The 21,906-nt window shown below is 39.2% G+C and overlaps 1 protein-coding gene across 5 annotated transcripts; it reads left to right on the top strand.

Annotated features, from left to right (window-relative positions):
* Window positions 1-967: 967 nt before the first annotated feature.
* On the top strand, window positions 968-15,222 carry Cbll1 (Cbl proto-oncogene like 1). Of its 5 annotated transcripts, none has more exons than XM_059279243.1 (6): window positions 968-1,392; window positions 6,844-7,002; window positions 10,764-10,861; window positions 11,172-11,255; window positions 12,032-12,105; window positions 14,187-15,222. In XM_059279243.1, the coding sequence occupies exons 1-6, from the start codon at window positions 1,326-1,328 to the stop codon at window positions 15,220-15,222; spliced, it is 1,518 nt and encodes a 505-aa protein (XP_059135226.1). In that variant the 5' UTR covers window positions 968-1,325. The 5 variants fall into 5 exon arrangements, with proteins under 5 accessions (XP_059135226.1, XP_059135225.1, XP_059135224.1 ...); XM_059279242.1 differs by having other exon boundaries at window positions 10,761-10,861; XM_059279241.1 differs by having other exon boundaries at window positions 6,844-7,011.
* The last annotated feature ends 6,684 nt before the right edge of the window (window positions 15,223-21,906 follow it).

Genomic DNA, 21,906 nt, shown 5'->3' with positions numbered 1-21,906 from the left:
TGTAAAGCCGCAATGAGTTGGAGTCTTTAAAAAGACCACAATTAAGACAATCATTAAATAACACGGTACACTTACACTATGATCTCGACAGTGTTAGTCACAGCTGTTACTGTGCAACACACAGGACACATTGCTACACATACTTTATTTGGAATCGAGTACCGTGAAAACATTATAAGAAGAGGCCAATGTAATATTTTATTGAACTAGGAACTCTGGCACTGAAAGCGTGAAGAACCCAAGGTAACGATGTCGTCACCAAGGGACGACCATAGAGCCCAAATCCCTTGACTCCTGGGCTGATGTTTTCCACTAATTGTGCTCCTTTCTACTCATCTGAGAGCTTCAAGTGTAAAGGGCTGGAGAAGGCAGAAGACCTCTATGAGCCAAATCTGCGAGGTGGGGATGCTCTGAAGATCCACAGCAACCGCCTTTGACACTTTCTTTTGTTTTGGCTGAGCAAGATGAAAACAGCAACCACAGACCCCAGGGACCAAGAACTGGAACTAGGTACTGACTGTTGTGGTAACTCTCTCTTCCTCGGTCCGGGCCTGTCCTTTCTCACTTCTCCCTCCCGGCCAAGCCTTAACGCTCCCCAATCTCCAATCCCTCGTCCCCATCTTCATTCCTTCATCCCATCTACACACCACTGTTCGACGTCCCCGTCGGACAGGGACCTCCTGGTACTCCCTTCAGTTTTAGCAGGGGTTCACATTGTACACGCGTTTCAGCTGAGAAACTTCGGTAGGAGTCAGGGAAAACCCGCCTGCCGGGTGGGTGTTGGGACTCGTCAGGACAAAGCCTGATTAGACAATGAGAACCTTGCCTCTCTCCCGGACGGAGAGCCCCGCTGTCTCAGCTTCCCTCGGGCACCTATGCGGCGCGCGTGTTTACACTTCCTTATACCCAGCGGCGGATTCAGGGGGCATTCTAAACCGTTACTCCGCCTGCCGGGGTGGGACCAGCCCAACGGCTGAGCCTGCGCTCTGGGCCGGCCGGCCGGCATCGGCGGACTACAAATCCCAGAAGGCCTCGCGCCTCGGGGGCGGGCAGCGGCTCACCTGCCCGCCGCGCTTCCCTCTGGTTCCTATTGCTTTCCAACAGCAATAGGTGTCCTTCATACGGCTGAAGGCTGCCTCCTCCAGGGAGCATTAGCAGTCTCGACACCGAAGTCCTCGCGCCCCTACTCTTTCTGCCTCAGTTCTGGCTATGGCTGACTCCCTCACCGGAGTCGGGCAGCAGCGGCGGCGAGGGAGGGAAGCCCATGCAAGCGACCCGAGCGCACTTCCGCCTTTGGGCTCCGGAAGGTAGAGCGCACGCGCTCGATGCGACTCTGGAGCGACTCACTTCCGCTCCCACTGTGCCCTGCGAGCCGAATCATGGATCACACTGGTAAGGAGGCGGAGGCAGCGGGGGTCCTGGTTTCGTGCCCCCTTGGTTCGTGTGGGACTGGTCTCCCAGCGTGCACAAGGGGCTACTCTTGCCCCACTGCGCCTGGACGTGGCGGAGAGGAAGCAAGCTTACAGACCCGGTCCCGGGCTGGGCCTCCTGCTCCCCGGCCTACCTTTCGGAGCGGTGCCTCCATCCTCGAGACCGGCAGCACTGCTTCTGCGGTGCTGCTGAACTCGCTTTGCGGACACTGCTCCGCGCACCTTGTTGGGAACGGGAGGGTGCCAGTTCTTTTCTTTTCTTTTTTTTTTTTTTCCTTCTCATTCCGGTTGCTCTGCACTTTGTGCTGGGGAAATAAACGGGTGGATTCCACTTTCGGAATTGGAGAGCGTCCGGACGCTGAGAGAGAGTGGTTGGAGACTTCCTGCTGCCTCCCAGCTTCGGGTAGCTGCTGCAGTGGTCACCCTCTGTGGTTATTGTCTCTTTGGGTTTTCACGGACTAGAGGCTAGAGAAAAGAGTCGGATATAGTTTTCGAAGTTTTAAGCAGAGCATCTTTTCTAAACCCAAAGCATGCCCCCGCCCTTCGGCCTTGCCCTTTCGCATCTTTTGGGGAAATACAAAAAAATTTAAGATCAAGACATTTCCATCGCATATTCCAAGTAGTAGTGGCTTCAAAGTTTATTTCTGTGGGCTTCGTTTTCTTGTTCTTAGTTATTGAATGAGTGCACTTGGCTTTGAGTGCTTCCGACAAGCAGGAGGAAAAGGCTTTTTCTTTTAAGAGTTGACAGAGATGCCCTCAAATAACTACTTAATTATATAATTGCCTGCAGATACTCGTAGGCTTGGAGATAGAATGATGAGCTGGTAAACAATAGGACTGCGTCCTTGCCTTCGAGTTTACATTCTATCAAAAGGGGCAGGCAGGTTGGTTTCTTTTTAAAAAACCGCCTACAGATTGTGGTGAGTACTTTAAGAAAATAGGTGCTTATGGAGTAGAAATTTCAGAGAGTGCCAGGGAAAGGTGTTTTTGGAATGGTAAGATGTAGAGAAGGCCAAATATCTGTGGTCTAGTTAGCAAGAGGGAGAGCCCTCAGTTGAGAAGGGAAGGAAAACACAAGTTACCTTGTTTGTGAATTTGAGAATCATGGTAAAGGGTTGAATTTTAAATGGTTACGAAGCAGTTGAATAAAACTAGGAGCATAATATTTTAAAAATGACCCCAGCTCTTCTATGGAGAATGGTGTAGGAGAGTAAGAACAGGAGTAAATAAATAGTTTAGGCGATGGTTGCAGTGGCCCAGAGGGAGGCTCAGTTTAGTGAAAGGATAGCTCAGTGATAGAACAACTACCTAGCTAGCACAAGTCCCTAGTTCAATCCCCAGCAAGGCTGTGGGGGGAAAACTTGAGGCGGAGCACAGACAATGGGCAATTTCAAATATTTTGGTGGAGAATCCAACAGCTGCTAATGGATTGGTTTGTGGAAATATGTGAGAAAAATGAGAAAAACTGAGTTTCTCATTAGAGCATCTTGGTACTGCATATATAAAATATCCCAGTTTCTAAGTTGTTAATGAAAGGTTGCCTGGGGAGATAGAAATCATTCTAACAGAAAATAATCACTAATTATAAGCCAGCCAGATTTTTTTTTTTTAAAAATTTCTGCTTAAATCAGCAGTTTTAAATTACTTATGAGACAGTCATCTTAATGTCTTAGTGTTGATTGCTGCACATTTTGAGGGAAAAAAAAATCAAACTAAGCAAAAGACTCAAACTTTCACAAGACTCATATAAATACAAATTTGAAAACTATTTGAATCACAGAGCCTTTGGCAAATCCAGAAATGCCAGTTAGCTAGTTATTTGATGATTTCCTGACTGAATAGACTTCTCAGAATAATATTTTAATTTTTCAAAATGTGTATGCATTAGTGTTTGACCTGCATGTCTTTGTGAGGAAGTTGAACCCACTGGAACTTGAGTTACAGACCCTTGTGAGCTGCCATGTAGGTGCTGGGAATGGAACCCCGGTCCTCTGGAAGAGAGCAGCCAGTGTATTGTTTTGAAACTATTACCACATTTAAAGGTAGATTCACGTTAGATGGCCAATTAACCACTGAGCCATCTCTCCAGCCCAGAATAATGATTTTATTGTCAAAGGATCAAGACGTCTTGTAAATGGAAGTATTGAAATAGAATTTTGTCAGAAAAAAAAAAAACAACTCCATAAATCAATCTCCCTCCCTGCCTCCCTCTCTCTCTCCTCCCTCCCCCTCTTTTTTTTTTTTTTTTTTTTTTTTTTTTTTTTTTTTTTTTTTTTTTGGTTTTTCGAGACAGGGTTTCTCTGTGTAGATTTGCGCCTTTCCTAGAACTCGCTTTGTAGACCAGGCTGGCCTCGAACTCACAGAGATCCGCCTGCCTCTGCCTCCCAAGTGCTGGGATTAAAGGCGTGCGCCGCCGCCGCCGCCGCCGCCGCCGCCGCCGCCGCCGCCGCCGCCGCCGCCGCCGCCGCCGCCGCCGCCGCCGCCGCCGCCGCCGCCGCCGCGGCCCGGCCTCCCTCCCCCTCTTTTTCTCTGCAAACAAGTGTTGCTTTATTTAATGTTTCTCTGGATTGCAGAAGTTTCAGCACTGGGCTGTGAGCACAGAGGAAGCCAGGCAAACCCAAGGCCCTCAGGGGTGGAGGGAAGCAGAGAAAGGTGATGCCCCTGAAATTCCTCCAAGGGCAGCCCTGTCCACATGCTCCCAGGTCACAGAAGTGCTCAGGTCAATAAGACCCTACCTACACTTGATTCATTCTTTGGTCATTATGAGAGTTAGTTAGCACTTAGGTAAAAGTAACATAAATTTTGTAAAATGCTGTTTCATTCTTTTTTGGGAGGTGGATGCTGGTGACCTGAACTCAGGATCTTCAGTACCTTTGACAGTTTCTACCAATACCTTGGCTCTTTTTTTTAAAATCTTTTCCCTTTTTTTTCTTTTTTCTTATGTACATTGGTGTTTTGCTTGCACGGATGTCTGTGTGAGAGTAACAGATTTCCTGGAATTAGAATTACAGACAATTGTAAGCTGCCATGCTGGGTGCTGGGAATTGAACCCAGGTCCTCTGGAAGAGCAGCCAGTGTATTGTTTGAAACGATATAATGAAGTGTTACCACATTTAAAGGTAGATTCACATTAAATGGCCAGTTATTCTTTTTATCCCTTATGTAATATCCAGACATTTCTTAATTATTATGTGTTGTTGTTTTGATACTATATATATTCAACAACGTGTATGTTACGTTTTTATTTTTAAAAAAGCCCCAGAATGTTGTCACTTGAAATCTGTGAAGCAAACAGTAGCTTTAAGAAACAGCAGGCTCTACAAAGAGTTCCAGGGCAGCTAGGGCTACACAGAGAAACCTTGTCTCAAAAACAAAAGAGAGCAGACTCTGGACTAGAGAGATGGCTCAGCAGTTAAGAGCACTGGCTACTCTTCCACAAGACCCAGGTTCAGTTCCCAGCACCCAGATAGCAGCTCCTAACTGCCTCTAATTTCAAGGGGATCAGACACCTTCACACAGACATACATGCAGGCAAAACACAAATGCACATGAAATAAAAATTTTATACACACACACACACACACACACACACACACACGTACAGCAGGCTCTTGAAAGGGCTAGGCTGGCTGTTCAAATAATGGAGAACTCAGTTGTGTGAGGTAGTTGAAAGATGCAGATAAAGTGTTCTATTTTCATTCACTAAGGTAACATCACTAAGATATCCGAAGGGCAACAACTTAGTTTTCATGCAAGGGAAAAAAGGTCATCTGTCATATCTCTACAGCTGGTAGGTACTTCTATATGAATGAACAAATGCAGTGAAGACTGTTGAAATATACAGACATTTCATACAGAAATGAACAGACATTCCATTTTAGTGCAGTCTTGAAGGTTGATCAGATTGGGTTTATTTTATTCAAGATTGTAGCTATTCATGTAATCCCTTTTCCATGAAAAATTTTAAGAGGAGTTCCCTGTTACAAGAGTAGAAAGTAGACAGATGTTTAGTCATTGAAACCCATTTTGAATTACATTTGGCTTTACCAAATTTAATGTGGACAGTTTGGCTATAAGTTTTGATTGTAATTCTTGCAGGAATTCTGTTCATTTATTTGTGTTTGAAACAGTACAGTTTAAAAGTTACATTTGCATTTCCTATTTTTAATCATTTCCCTTTTTGTCTTAAGGTAAAGTTGAATATTTTGTGTTACATATCTTTATGTACTTGAAAAAGTAAAGTTTTATATGAGTCAGTCCTGTGAAATAATGTACCTATTATTCATGGACAAGAATTCCTTTTTATTCCATAGATGATAAGATTTTTAAAGACCAGAAAGTTTCAGTTGTTGAGACCTAAGTCTAAATACAGTTTTCCATCACAGTGTTGACTTCTTAGCTAAGGATGTCAGTTACCCATATCTCTAGAAGTGTTACAACACAAGTAATGCACTATGTGTTCTATTAAATGGTATAATTTTGTAGATCCCTTGAATACTTTTTAGAAAGAAATGTTATGCTTAAAGGAATAATTACCTGTTTAAAACCAACGCATAGACCAGCAAGATGACTTAGCAGGTAAAGAAAGACCTGCGAAGGACTGGAATTCAACATCTGGGCCTCATGTGGTAGGAAGGGAGAACCAACTCCCACAGTTGTCTTCTGATCTGCACATGTCCATTGTGGCTCCAACTGCACTCACAGGCACATGCCCTCGTGCACACAGACCAAAATTAAAACAATTTTCAAATACATATCAGATATCAGATTGAATATTGGATTTCTAATTTTATTATTTGTCTATTACTAAGTTTACTGAGTGGCCACTTTGCATGTTTAATTATTAGACACATATTTTGTTTTTTCTCCTTTATAATTAAAAAATCTATTAAAATTTGTGTCAGAGGTTTCTTTCCTTGCATTTTTATTTTATTTATTGTATGTACATTTGTATGAGTATGTCACATCCCCTAAAACTGGAGTTTCAGGCAGTTATGAGCTGCTATGTGGGTGCTAGGAATTGAATCTGGGTCCTCTGGAAGAATAGCTAGTACTCTTAACTGCTGAACCATCTCTCCAGCTCCTTCATGCATATTTTGTTTCTGTAAACTACTATGGAATTATATGGGAATTTTTATTGTTCGAAGTTCTAGAAAGTGATAAAGATTCTTTAACTTTTATCAACTTTTGAAAGGGTTCCATGTCTCAAAAAAGGGTAAGCAAAGTCATTGCTTTAAAGGTTTATTTCAAATGAAGAACATTAGCAGAGTTACACTTAGGTCAGTCTAGTATTTAAAATCATAACCAAGATCTTTAATTTATTGTTTGATGTTGATTTTATCTTTATACTTGTAGAACACTTTTCAAGAAGAAAAGTAAAAGAAATTACAACTTCTTTTTTCCATTCATGTAGACAATGAATTACAAGGCACTAATAGTTCTGGATCCTTGGGTGGTCTTGATGTTCGCAGAAGAATTCCTATAAAACTCATCTCCAAACAAGCCAACAAAGTTAAACCTGCACCTCGAACTCAAAGGAATATTAGCAGGATGCCTGCAAAGGCCCCACCAGGTGATGAAGGTAACTTGTTTAAACTAAGACGTTTAACAGTTGTGTTGTTTTATCTGAGTGCACCAATTAATCTATTTGATTTTATTTACTTAAACCTATTTTAAAATTTTAACCTTACACGCTCTTTATTTTCTAATCTTTTTTTCTCCCTTTATAAACCCCCTTATGACCTTTCCAAAGAATCTAATCAATATTGCAGAGAGCATTACATTAAAAGTAAAATTTGTTTGTACGGCCCTCTCCAAAGCTAATGTTTGTTAAGATTTTTTAAGTAAGATCGGTAGTGATGGCCCATGCCTTTAATCCCAGACGAAGGAAGCTGAGGCAAAAGGATTGTAGTTTGATGCCAGACATCAAACTACAAACAAATGAATGGTCTCAGGTATTTTAACTTTTTTCTAGTTATTTGTTTGACTGTAACTGTTGTATTATAACATTAAAAACTTGACTTGGGGGATGGCAAGATTAGTGAGTAAGGGCAATTGCCACATAAGCCTGGTGACTTATGTCCATCCCTAGAACTAATATAAAAGAGGAAGGATGAGAACTTATGTCCAGAAGTTGTTTTCTGACCTTCACTGGCACACTGTGCAAACCTATGCCCCCATATCATGTCCACAACAAATTAAAAAAAAAATTTAAAGACTTGACTGGTACGTTTTAGAATTTATCAGATCCTGCTAAATTACTCTTCAGAAAGGGGTTGTTGGTTTATACTCACATCAATATTTCTTATTATTAACAAACTTTTTTTGAGGCAGGGCTTTTGTCCTTGAACTTGAGCAGTTTTGCTGCCTCAGCCTTGTGAGTGCTGTTGTCACAGGCAAGAGCCACTGTGCCCATGACAGAAACTTAAGTGTGTGGATGCCCTTTTGCAGTATTAGCCATTTCTTGTCTGAGTTCCATCATCTGGTTTTGATTGGTGCCTTTCTCTTAGCTTTTGAGTTCTTTGTAAAAGTGGCAATGTTAAATGTCTGTAGTTCATTTATCTTTTGAATTTTATGTATAAAATATTACTGTAAAGAATTTGAACATTCTAAGTAGTCAGTTGAGTTTGCTCTTTCACTTTCCTGTCTTCTCATTTATTAGAAGTCAACAAACTGGCCTATGAGTCAAATTTGATTCCTTTAAAAAAAAAAAAAGTAAAGTTACCATTCAGTTGAGTATTAATAGCCAATGGCTGCTTTCTCACTATCATGGCAAAATAGAGTAGATTGATATGACCTAGAAAGCCTAAAATTTGTACTATGTAACCATTTGTAGCAACAGTTTATTGACCCATGTTTTAGAACATTTATGGATTTTTTTTTTAAATGAAGTCTTGCTTTTTTAATTTTTATCCAAAACAGTTCACTAGCTCCCCAAATATTGGGTAATCTGTCTTTCCTTCCAGAATGGAAATCTTGCTGTTAGCATGCATTCAAATTCTAGGAGGACTTATCTTACTCCTAAATTCTGTTCTTTTCAGAACCAAACTGCTTTCGTTGTACTTTATAACATATCTTTATTATATACTAAAGTAGTAGAGTTGAAGTTAAAATGTTACAAATTACAATAGTGAGTTGGGATATGTTCAGCTGAGCAAAGGCCGAGTACAGCAGTTGACGTGGCTGCTGCACTGGTGTAATCTAGGCTTCCCCACCCATGTTGGCCTTTTGTAAATTATTTTTTAACTACATATAATATACTTTTTTATGATCAAAGTGCAAAAAAAGAAAAAAAAGCCAAATTCCCCTTTCTACACTTCTTCCTGTAGGCGGAGATTTTCGTTGGGACAGTTGGCTCCCAAATAACCACTCAGAGACTTATTATTAATTATAAAAGCTCAGCCGATAGCTCAGGCTTATTACTAAGTAGCTCTTACAACTTAAATTAACTCATTTCTATTAATCTACGTGCTGTTCCGAGGCTTGTGGCTTTTATCTCCTGCATGTTCTGCTTCCTTTCTGCCGGGCTGACAACTCCTCTGACTCTGCCCTTCTTCCCAGCATTCTCTCTGCCCCCAAATCCTGCCTAGCTATGAGCCAATAGCTTTTTATTAACAATGAAAGCAACACATATTTACTGTGTACAAAGATTGTTCCACAGCATTTTCCTATAGGCATTTCACCCACATCCCAAAGCCATACAGCCCCTTCTATAGGGAACTACTATTGCTCTCATAAAAGAGCAAACTGAAAAGATAATTTTTGAATTTTGAATTTAAAAAATACTCTCTTTTTCTAAAACTGATCAAAATGGAGTTTCAGATACAGGTATGATAACTGTAAATACATCTTTAATGATAAGAGAACAGCTTGTGCCACTCTGAAAAGTAGTCATGTGTGCTACGTTTCCCTAGACCGCTGACCTCAATAATTTCTGGGTTTGACATGTTGATTTTTTTTAGCTTGAATTTTAATGACCCCAGTTTTTATGAAGTTTAAATGTATCATATGAGAGCTTAGGGGCATTCAGTTGTCACTGATAAGAACTTCATGACTTTGAACTATATAGTTTTGTTGGGATTAATTAAAAAGTGTAGTGCAGCTGGGTAATGGTGGTACACGCCTTTAATCCCAGCACTTGGGAGGCAGAGGCAGGTGGATCTCTGTGAGTTCAAGGACAGCCTGATCTACAGAGCGAGTTCCAGGACAGCCAGTGCTACACAGGGAAATCCTGTCTTGGAAGTAAAAATAGTGCTATGTCAGCTTTAAAAACTGGCTTGACTTTCTGTGTGTGGATCTATGTGTACACACTAGTATCTGTGCACAAAATATGTGTGCTTTGGCTACTCTGTTTACCAGTTCTAGAGCCAAAAAGAGTCATGAGAACCTTGGCACCTTAGATATTTTTATCTTTTTGTTTTTGTTTGTTTGTTTTATGAGACAGGATTTCTCTGTGTAACCGTGGCTGGCCTAGAACTTGCTCTGTAGACCAGGCCAGCCTTGAACTCAGAGATGTACCTGCCTCTGCCTCCCAAGTGCTAGGATTAAAGGTGTGTGCCACCACCGCCCGGTGGTATTTTTGTCTTCTTAGCTTTACTTAGGTAATTGGATGGTACTGGACTTCCCATTAGACTGTTCATTGGTTTATGTTATTTTGCTTGAGAGGCTTGCCATCAACTTTTTAGTTAGACTAGAGATATTCAGACCATTTGATCTTCCTAGTGTCCTGTTACGTGATATATATGCTCCAAAGGAACAGATACTGGTATTTTACCTCTTTCAGTTTGGGTTGTTGACTAGGGAGAGGCTTTAGCTAAAAAGATCAAATGTATTCATCTGTTATTTCTGAAACCATTCTCACTTTGAGTGGGAGGTCATAAAAAGGCTGCAGAATTCATTATGTCCTTTGGCAATCAAATCAGTCTCTTGTAGCCTGATACCACTTTTGTAGGTGGTTTAGAATAGATGATGATACTCTCTTTAAAATTGGTGCAGTAAACATGATGGTGGTAATTGGTGAGGTTTTATAATAGAGACAGTGTGGGGAGTTGATAAGAGCATTGAATAAGAGACTCTGACAAGTCTGTTCTTGGCCCTGCCACTAAGCTTATATGGTGGTTTCCATATCCAGTGTATATTGTCCTCTGTAAAATACTAGAGATGGACTAGATGATCACCAGGATCAGCTGGCATTTTAAACTAGTTTTGATATTTATATTCTTAGATCATCAGAAATGTTTTTCAGTAAATAGGTCTATTTTGTCATGTAAATATACTTTAAAAATGAAATTTGAAGTTGGAAAGATGTAACATAATTTTTTTTCCTCTCAGAAGGATTTGATTACAATGAAGAACAGCGGTATGACTGTAAAGGAGGCGAACTCTTTGGAAATCAGCGAAGATTTCCAGGACACCTTTTTTGGGATTTTAAGGTATAACTAAAAATGAAAAATTAAGCATTGAGTACTAGTATGAATTTTTAGTGTATCTGTAACTTTTAGCACACATAAGGCCACTTGCTTGTTTCTACATCTCCAAAAATAATTTAAGGTAATTTTCAGTAAACCAAGTAAAATCAACAGCCACTATTTAAGAAGGAAAATAAGCAGAGTTACACTAAGCAGCTTTTATTTCTGTTTGTAGTAACGACTATTATAAAATTCTAATCATTTCACTATGTGAATTGATGAGTACAATTTTCAGGATTGCTTTAAGAGGAAATTTTAATTATCATTTCAACAGATAAACATCTTAGGTGAAAAGGATGATACGCCAGTTCATTTCTGTGACAAATGTGGATTGCCTATTAAAGTCTATGGAAGAATGGTAAGTACAAATAAAGTATAGTTTACTATTTTTTATAACTAATTTTAAAACATAATATGTACAAAAAGGCTGAGAAGTTCTACAACACAACGAATTTAATGTAGTTATACTTTACTTTTATTGGATAGTTTCAGGAAAAACACTCTAAGATAAAACACATTTAGTGTTCTTTCTCAGGAGCTTTCAACTTCCAGGGACTTTAGTCAACCTCAATAGGTTCACATATATATCTGAAAATAGAAGCAGGTGCCAGGCAAGAGGACTAATCCTGTAATCCTAGCACTCTGAAGGTTGAGGCAGAAGGATCATAAGATCAAGGCCTGCCTCAGATACATCAGAATTTAAGGCCAACCTGAGGTACATGTGAAATCCTGTCTCCAGAAATACAGAGTAAAGCATTAGCAGATGTGCACATATTTACTTATTGGGAAAAGAGCCAAAGTTTTTAAAACATTTTCAGAAAACTTGTGATTAAGCCAGGCATTGGTGCACATCTTTAATCCCAGCACTCAGGAGGCAGAGACAGGCAGATCTCTTCAGTTTGAGGCTAGGCTGGTCTACAGAGTGAGTTCCAGGACAGCCATGGCTACACAAAGAAACTTTGCCTCAGGGGGAAAAAAAAAATCTAATGAATTAATTGTTAACTGCTGCTGGTATGTAATCATAAGTCCTCATTTAAATATTTCCTGTATGCCTTCTATCTGTAGATGATGGTACTATTATTGAAATATTCTAAGTTGTTCTAGGATGCCTAACTGTGGTATTTTTGTCTACAGATTCCATGCAAGCATGTCTTTTGCTATGACTGTGCTATTTTACATGAAAAAAAAGGAGATAAGATGTGCCCAGGGTAAGATATGGTTGTCTTTAAATTATCTAATAGTAGTGGTGGTTTAAAGGTTATAGAGTGATGGAAATAGACAAGGATGCAGATGTGCCGGCTGAGTTGGTTTTAGACTTCTCTGCAAGATGGAGCTAACCATTGTTTGTTATTCAGAGTAGCTAAAATGATGAAATCTCTTTGGCATCATAGGAATGGTGTTGGAAACTAGAACCATTGTTTTTGTTTGTTTGAATGGGGCACGGAAGCATGTATAGTATGGTTGGTGATTGAGAACAGTCTCTTTCCAAACTCAGAATTAACATTTTTTAAAATTACTAATTGTATGTGAATAATGTGTGGAGGTATAAGCATGTGTAAGGGTCAGAAGGCAACTTTGTGGAGTCAGTTCTCTGTTTCCAACTTTACATATGTTCTGGGGATAGAACTTGGATTAGCAGGCTTGCTTAGTAAGCACTTTACCTGTAGAGCTGTCTCACTGGCCTCAGGATTAGAATGCTTGAGTTCAAGTCCCTGTGTTGCTATTTATTAGCTATGTGATATAAGCTGGGTTTTATGTCTATAAGCTCCATGGGTGGGTTATTTTTAAGATTAAAAGAGGTTGAATGGATAGATAGATGGAACAGTAGAATCTGGCATATAATAAACACTATGCCTGTATAAGTTCTTACTATATAAAAAACAAATATGTCTTGAGTGATATGACGTTATGATAGACTTGAAGTTATGCAGCACAATGTCTATTTGGGGATGGCTCTAGAATAAAATGGAATTTATATTAATTTAGAACCTCTGATAAGGAAGCCTTGAGAAAAATGGAGTGAAACTTCCTTGGGTTAACTTGTAGCATCCCCGTTTTTCTCTAAACCCATACTTGAAAGTACCCCAAGCAGTAGTAGTAATTGCTAATGAAGGTATAAGGAAAGATTTCCCCATTATGGTGTAGGAAATGGATGTTGCTAGGATATAAAGGGATGATTTGTTATGACCCAATGACAACTGATTTTCTTGGCATATTTCATTGGATTTTTAAAGTTACAGATTGTAAAATATATGCTGTGTTAAAAGGAATGGTTCGCCGGGCGGTGGTGGTGCACGCCTTTTTAATCCCAGCACTCGGGAGGCAGAGCCAGGAGGATCTCTGTGAGTTCGAGGCCAGCCTGGGCTACCAAGTGAGTTCCAGGAAAGGCACAAAGCTACACAGAGAAACCCTGTCTCAAAGAAAAAAAAAAGGAATGGTTCTATAGAATTCTAATTCTAATTGGAAGTATGTATTGTTGGTTATTTTCTCTAGTGCCTACTTCCCAACCCGGTGTACATTCATTTTAAAATTACATAGCAAATATGCTTGAAAATGTGATGAAACATTACATGTAGTGAACATTAAAAGATTTTCTCTTTTACATAGATGTTCTAATATTAATATTTAAAAGCAAAATTTAGTTTTTAAGTAACTAAATGTGTTCTAGTATGCACCTCACCTATGTAATCCTTAGCTGTTTAGAGAGAAAGCTATTCAGACCCAGTTCAGGAAGTAAAGTTAGCAACCAGAATTAGTATAAATAGTATATACTACTGCTTTTAAGCATCATCCGAAAGACAAGACTTCAACCTATCTAACATGGAGATGTTTCTGAGTGTATAGTGAATTAGATGGTAGAAAAGCAAGGAATACACAATGGCCACAACTGAGAAGCACACTAGCATCAAGAGCACTAGCTTTACAGTGAGACAACTGAACTTTGAGTTCCGTAGTTGTGAATGACAGATCCCTTACCATTCTTGAATACAGGTCATAGTATAGTTAGAAAAAATTAATGAGTTCTAAGTTTGGGAAAATAGGTCTCTTAAGTCATTCTCTTTGGTGTTACAATTCAGAGTTTTGAGGTAAAAAATATTCTCAGGTTGGTAGAAATGCTAATGATTAATGTGTGAGACAAATAGGGAAGATTAAAGGTTCACTAACGGTAATTAAATATTTTTTTAACTTTTGCAAATGTGTAACATTTTTAAAGTAAGCAAAATGTTTAAAATAAATGTGCTCTTTTGTATCTGTTTTTAGTTAATCAACTTTTTCCCTTCCTGTTCAGCTGTAGTGATCCTGTGCAGCGGATTGAGCAGTGTACACGAGGCTCTCTCTTCATGTGTAGCATTGTTCAAGGTTGCAAGAGAACATATCTGTCTCAGAGAGACTTACAAGCTCATATCAACCATCGCCATATGAGAGCTGGAAAGCCAGTTACCCGTGCTTCACTTGAGAATGTTCATCCTCCTATTGCCCCACCACCAACTGAAATCCCCGATCGTTTCATAATGCCACCAGACAAGCATCATCTAAGCCATATTCCTCCAAAGCAGCACATCATGATGCCACCACCTCCTTTGCAGCATGTGCCACATGAGCACTATAATCAGCCACATGAGGATATTCGTGCTCCTCCAGCAGAATTGTCTATGGCTCCACCTCCACCTCGTTCAGTCAGTCAGGAAACCTTTCGTATTTCAACAAGAAAACACAGCAATTTAATAACTGTCCCTATTCAGGATGACTCAAGTTCAGGTGCTAGAGAACCACCACCTCCTGCCCCAGCACCAGCTCACCATCATCCTGAATATCAGGGCCAACCAGTGGTATCGCACCCTCATCATATTATGCCTCCACAGCAACATTATGCACCACCCCCACCTCCTCCACCACCAATAAGCCATCCAATGCCACATCCTCCCCAGGCTGCAGGTACTCCTCACTTGGTGTATAGCCAAGCTCCACCTCCACCAATGACCTCTGCTCCACCACCAATAACCCCTCCCCCTGGACATATTATTGCCCAGATGCCACCTTATATGAATCATCCTCCTCCAGGACCCCCCCCACCTCAGCATGGTGGTCCTCCTGTAACTGCACCCCCTCCTCACCATTACAATCCTAACTCTTTACCCCAGTTTACTGAAGATCAAGGAACTCTGAGCCCTCCATTCACACAACCAGGAGGAATGAGTCCTGGTATATGGCCTGCACCAAGAGGGCCGCCACCACCTCCACGAATGCAGGGCCCGCCTTCTCAAACCCCACTACCTGGACCACATCATCCAGATCAAACAAGATACAGACCATATTACCAGTGAACTGAAGATATGACAAGGAAAAAGATTACATTAGTCAATCTTTTAATTTAGCTTTGACTGTTGGGGGAAGGAAAAATACCTCTTTTGAAGTGGCTATAAAACACAGTCTTATCCCTTAAAATGGTTTTAAATCTTGACCTTAGGATTGCTTTCAAATACTATACTGTAGTGCAGATAAGTGGCTCAGTTGAGCACACATGTATCTTAGCAGCTGTTACTTTGGTGTGGTAAATTGACCCAGAAATGACCATTTGTATAAAATTTACAAATTTTTCACTGTTCCATTTTCAAAAATACTGCTTTTATTAAACCCAATGTTTAGTTTTTCTTGTGATGCATTTTGTTAACCTATATAAAAGGATTAAATTTCAAGATGGTTGTAAAAAATGCTGTTTTTATGTGAATTTAAGTACAACCACATTTTTTTTTTTAAACCATATGTTTTACCACTAATTTTCCAAAGTTAAAGTCCTAAAAATAAAAATCTACTAGAATTGTTACCAGGCAGACTGTTACATGATAGGGAATTACTTCACATTTTAGGCACTGAAATTTCAAGGGGTAGTAATTATGTACTTGGATTCATTTTTGTCTTTGAACTGCCTCAGGAGTGCCAGAATACATCAGAATTCCTGTAATGGTGTAGTTTGACATGCCCCGGGGCATTCTAATCATTTGGAAAATGACTGGCTTTACAGGCTCTAAGCTGTGGATGAGATGCTGTCCTCATTGATGCTTTTCTCCTGAGTGGTTAGAATCACATGATCCATCACACTTACTCTTAAATTATGTCACTTTATAGGATAGCTGGAACGATGTTATTTGGATGAAGTGTGTTCTGTGTTCACTGTCTTAACCTACATGTTTAGGGCTGACTAGGCTTTATTTAAATTCGCATTTCTTCATAGTAGTTTGATTCTGTGTTTTAGTGTGTTCTTGTTTATGGGGTTTTAAACTGCAGCTTGAGTGCTGTGGAGGAATTTGACTGATGTATTAGCAAAGGGTGTTTCTTATAAAACCACAACCTAGCATTTACTCAGGTTTCATTGCTGTGGTGAGTTTTTCCTCTAAGTTGAAATTTTAAAACTTAATTATTTCCTCCTTCTCCTCCTCCTCCTCCTCCTCCTCCTCCTCCTCCTCCTCCTCCTCCTCCTCCTCCTCCTCCTCCTCCTCCTTTTGTAAAGCATTCTAACATTGTAGCACAGAATCAATAGTGAGGACAACCTGATAATTTTGAATTGGACAGAAGAAAAGTAATAATTAGATTGTGAATTTCAGTGCCATGTAAGGTGCCTTTGGAGTCAGTGTTTGCATTATAGGGGCTTGTTAGAGTCCACTGAAGATAACCACTCAGTTTATACAGCTTTCCTATGTATAAGTCAGCATTCTTAGGATATTATTATATATCCTTTGAATTTACTAAACCCTTATGAAGCTTTTCTTCCCTCCTTAAAATGGTGCATAATATAAACATGGTGTGTAGTATGCAAATATCATTTATTAGATAGTGTGTAGTATATAAATTTAGAACATTGGTTTTTGACAAAGTACTGATTGGTAATTCACCATTTTATTTTGTCAGGTTCAGGAACATTCTCATGTTGGACGATCAGATGCAAAATGATTTCTGAACTTATTAGCACAGAAGTAAGAAATAATATAAATGGCCATTTCAGCCTTGGCTGGCCAAAAATAACTAATGCAGCCTTTCTTGAGCAAGTGATTTTTTTCCCCCCACGTATAGCAGTGAGAGTCTGGTTTGCTCATGCACTATTTCTACTGAGAAATTTTTGTTATTATAAGCATGGGAGTGAAATAGTGTGACATGGTGGTGAGTGTTTCTATTATATTACTGTAGGTACTTGGATTGGTGCAAACTTGATTCCTTTTCATATTCCTGTTTAGGAGCTATTTAAATATTAACTGTTACAATCCAAATAACTCTTTGTTTCATGTAATTAGAAAATAGCCAGATTCATGTAAGAGCTTCTTAACTGTTTATGAGAAGCTCTTGTATTGAGATTTACTGAGGTTGGATGTGGTAAGAAACCACCTAGCCTGTATTTTGGACCAAAAAAATCAGTATCATGAAAAAAAATCCCACATTATGAGAATTCTTGTAGGTTTAAATGACAATTTTAGTTATGTTAATACGTGTTATACTGGGAGGCAGGTCAGATGAGTGTCTTGTAATAGACAGAATTTTAAATGTTAGACTTGAATTCATCAGCTGATTGTTTGAATGAGGGTGGGTGGGTAGACAATTAACAGGATTACTGTTCTTAAGGAAAAAGTTGTGAATCCCAGTGCATTTCAGGGAAGCCTTTGAAGCTATCTATGACGGACATAAGTCTAAATGTATGTATGTTTCATTAATTGCTCTTAAGACTACTGAGGTGGCAGTTCAATTCTTAAAAACAATAAAATGGAAGCATAAATACTGTTTTGCTGAGATGAGTTTTTAACCTAATGATGACATGTTTGGGAGATTGCAGAACTTTCCACAGCTCCACAGTAAAATTAGGTTCAATTTTTAAATGCTTATAACCAAAGTTGGCTGGTGTATTTCTTTGGCATATTTGTTCAGAGTTTGTGAGTACTTTCAGTATTTGGAGAAAGATCTATTTCTGAGACTGTAAAGAGCTGTTCTCCTTTTCCCCATAAGAGCTACTTGTTCAAAATTGTGTAAATACTAGTCAGATATAATAGAAATATAAATAGAAAAGATTGGAGTGTTTTTATAATTTTTAAGTAGTAGCTATTTACTGTGTGAGGTACACAGAACTGCTTAAAGAGTCATACAGGTTTTAGAAAAAGACCTACATTTCTGTTTCAGATAATTTAACATCAAAGTATGTGATAATTATGAGTACCTAAAACAGAAACGTTTCTCAGATTGGCCATCAAATTATCAGTAGTTTAGCACGGTCATAACTCAAATGTACTCTATTCTGATCGAAATGAATTTATTTTTATTCATTGGTTTATGACCTAGGAACCAAGCAGAATTTGCTTATTAGAATAGTTGTACAATATAATAAAGCAGTGCTGGCTATCGTAAGCTTAGAGAGGAGTGTTAGATAAGCTAGGCAACTATTCTGAAGCACCCCTAATAAAAACTGACTTGGTTTTTAAAACTCCTTCAGTTTTCTATCATTGAAGAGAGCACTTGATGGAGAATGCTAAACGTACATAGTAATTCTCAAGTTTCACTGTCTCATACTCTTATTAATTTTCAGGCATCAAAATGACAGGATTGCAACAAACAGGTCACGGTTGAGTTCTCACACATGGGCAGAACCTTCCTTTTGGAGAAGTAAAGTCAAGATCCCGCCCCCCTCCCACGGTGGTCAGCTCCCCTGATGAATAGTTAACTTGGACCTGCATCTAGTTTTAGTTATAATCTGACAACTAAATAGGCTCCATGACCTAGTGAACATTTTAAGCCCTGGTAAATGTATTTCATAAGCTGTATTCACTAATTTTATACTGAGCTATTGTGGGATATGTAGGTTCATTTATTGAAGTATTTACTCACTGTACAGTATTAAGCACTTGGGATGCAGAGTCTTTAGAGACTGCCAATCATAAGTATAAATTATGTACCATGTTAGACAGGTTTGTCAGAATCCTGTGGGGAAACCAGTTAGTATAATTGGGTAGTTTGTAGCTTTAGTGGGAATGGCATTGAAAAGATGACATTTATCTAAGGTGAAAGTCACGTTGAATAGGAGGAGAGCTTTACAAACTGCAGTTAAATAGTAATAGATGAGTGGAAAGGTGAGGTCAAAGGCAGAATTGGCTCAGGTAGAACACTTGGCTAGCATTCACAAACCCATAGGTTTGGCCCCCAAGACTTGACAAAGAAATTCAAGACAAAGTTATTAGCAATAAGGATCTTATTCTGATGACGAGAGAAGCTTTCGTGGCATCCCAAATAAAGGAGTAGGATGACCTGGCTCTGTCAAAGAATTGGTTATTTTGCTCTATGTTAAGGAAAGACTAGTAAGGCAAAGATGGAAGCAGAAGCCAGTGTTTTAATTACTCTAGGGATGGTGGTGGTAGCTTTGCAGGTATTAACTGGGTGACTTGAGGACTCTTTATGTGTATGTGTGCACAGAAAAGCAAACACCTATAGTGTTAGATGTGGATACATAAAGAGTTTACAAAGTAGATATGGTCACTGCAATTTAGCAGCTTACATTTTAATTCAAAAGATTTTGTAAGTATTTTCAAGGTATAGTGGTCAGAAAAAGAATTTCACCCTTAAAAATGAATTACCAGGGCTGGAGAGATTGCTCAGTTAAAGATCACTGGCTGCTCTTCCAGAGCACTCAGGTTTGATTCCATAACTCCAGTCCCAACGGATCTGATGCCTTCTGGCACAGATGTACATGCAGCCCAAACACCCATACATAAAAAATATTTTTAAAAATGAATTACTAGATTATAAACACAAAAATCATAACGTAAAATTATAAAAATAATAGAATTCATAATAGCTTTGTAGACTGTATTTAATTGTACAATGTTAAATTAGTAACTTCGGAATAAATAGCATGTACTATTTCTGAGTTAAGACCTGCCTGTAATCAGTTTTTAGACATTTTAATTTCTTTTGGGAGTTAATGTTCCCTAAAAACTGTACAGTATAGACTGCACAGAATAGTCTGACAACTATATCACCTGTCCTCTTTGAATCCTGTTTTAGTTTCCTTTCTAAAATGTGAAGCTGAGCTGGGGTGAGGGAAGGTAGCGCACTCATTCCTGTAGTCCCAGTGCTTGGAGATTTAAGAGAATCAGGAGATGGAGGTCATCCTCAGCCACATAGTTCCAGGCTAGCCTAGGATGCAAGAGTTCTCGTCTCAAAAAACTGGAGGTAAATGAACATTAGAACTAGGGTGTATTGCAGCAGCAGTGTGTGTAAGGCTCTGAACTCAGCCCTGGCCCCAAGAATCTTTACTATGTAAGGGCTACTTTGAGAATTAAAGGATTGTGTGTTGTATAGGTTCTAGTCAGGATTCCTGACAGATTTTGTTTTGTTTTGTTTTTTTTTTCCTTTGGAGCTTGAAGAATAGAGTCATTATTCACAGAGGAGAAAAGATGAAAAATTGGATCTTTAGGGCAGTTTCAACACAATGAAATACACAGAGATGCTAAAAACCCAAAACCAAAACCAAACAAACAAAAAACCTGGGAATTCTCCCTTTCTCTGTTCATGCATTGTAGAGTCAGGCTCCCGTTCAAAAACTTGTAAGTGCTGTGCAACTCCTTAGACAACAACACTTATCAAGGCTAAATGATAAGATCATTTTGGCAGGTGTTATCTCCAGCTAATTTCTTATTTTGAGTATCTGTCCCTGGCTCTTTAGTTTCCTTTTCAATGTTGCTCTGCTTTCTCAAAGTTTTATTTTTATCTCTACCAACACAATATCTTATCTTCTCTCTCTATGATCATGGGTTGGATTTCTGTACTAGTTTTAGTATTGGCTATGAAGCAGACAAGTTGAGACAGAGGTCCACAAATTCCCATTCCTCAAAATATCGCTGCCGTAGAAGAGAAAAGAAACAATTGAGAATGAATTCAGTGAGCCTGTTAAGATGTTAAGGTTAGCCATGGACTTGGAGAGTCGTGTCTGCTCTCTATGATTTCCTTAGCAAGAATGTAGGGAGTGCCATTGCCTGGGATAAAGCAACCACAATATGAATTTGAATCTTTTCCCCAACTCTACTTTTCCTGGGAAGGAAAAAGGAAGGAAAAGCTCTTATCCTGAGAGTCACAGAGGTGTGTGTGTGTGTGTGTGTGTGTGTGTGTGTGTGTGTGTGTGTCCCCATCCTAAAACTGAACAAGTTCTGTGTGCGTGTGTCCCCATCCTAAAACTGCACGAGTTCTATTAGGTGATCATGACTCAAAAAGCTTAAAGAACACTGAAAAGTGTTATTTCTCTTGTTTTTAGGTAAGGTCACTATTTAAATAACTTCATTCTGCCTTTCTGAACTTTGATTAAAGTCTAATAGTCAAGCCTTTCTGGGCGGTCTCAGGTAAGGATGAAAGCATACTTTGACAGTAAGTGTTTAGAAGCCAGTCTAAAACTATAGGGCCAGCTTCCTCACAGAGTAGTTTGGTGTTTAATTGAGGGCACTGAGTTGTGTGGTGATGCTGCTGTTTTAATTTCCAAGTATCACATGAGTAAGTGCATGTTTGCCACAAGAACAAGGCCAGTGAGCAACTCAAGGGTACTGAATCTCACTCTCCAACAAAAAGCTCAACAACTCTTCCTGCCCTGTGAGTTACAAACAAAACATGCCTTTTCCTAATGGCTTCTCTCCCAGTGAAATGAGGAAGCAATGACATCTCTTTACTTTTCCCTTCTTGCTTTGTCATTTTATAGCTCCCATTATCTTGTATGGTTTTTATACCAGGATGGGAAGTAAGGAATTGCCTTTAAAGTCCTTATATAATACTTTTATATATAGTATTAGGAGGACTGTATCTGTATCTAGATAGGTTAGAGCCTTAAAAACTGGAGTGATAATAAAACTCTGGTCAAAACAGTCCTATGACAAAGTTCTGCTGAAAGATTCTCATAGCAGTGTTGCCACAGCACTCAAGAAGGATCCACAGCAAGCATGCTTCAGAAAACCAACAAACTTAGTAAAACAGCACACACCTGTACAGCTTAA

The sequence above is a fragment of the Peromyscus eremicus genome, chromosome 14, assembly GCF_949786415.1.
Source record: "Peromyscus eremicus chromosome 14, PerEre_H2_v1, whole genome shotgun sequence".
NCBI lineage: Eukaryota > Metazoa > Chordata > Mammalia > Rodentia > Cricetidae > Peromyscus > Peromyscus eremicus.
Note: the sequence above shows the minus strand (reverse complement) of the source record. Positions and strands in the feature narration are given on the sequence as shown.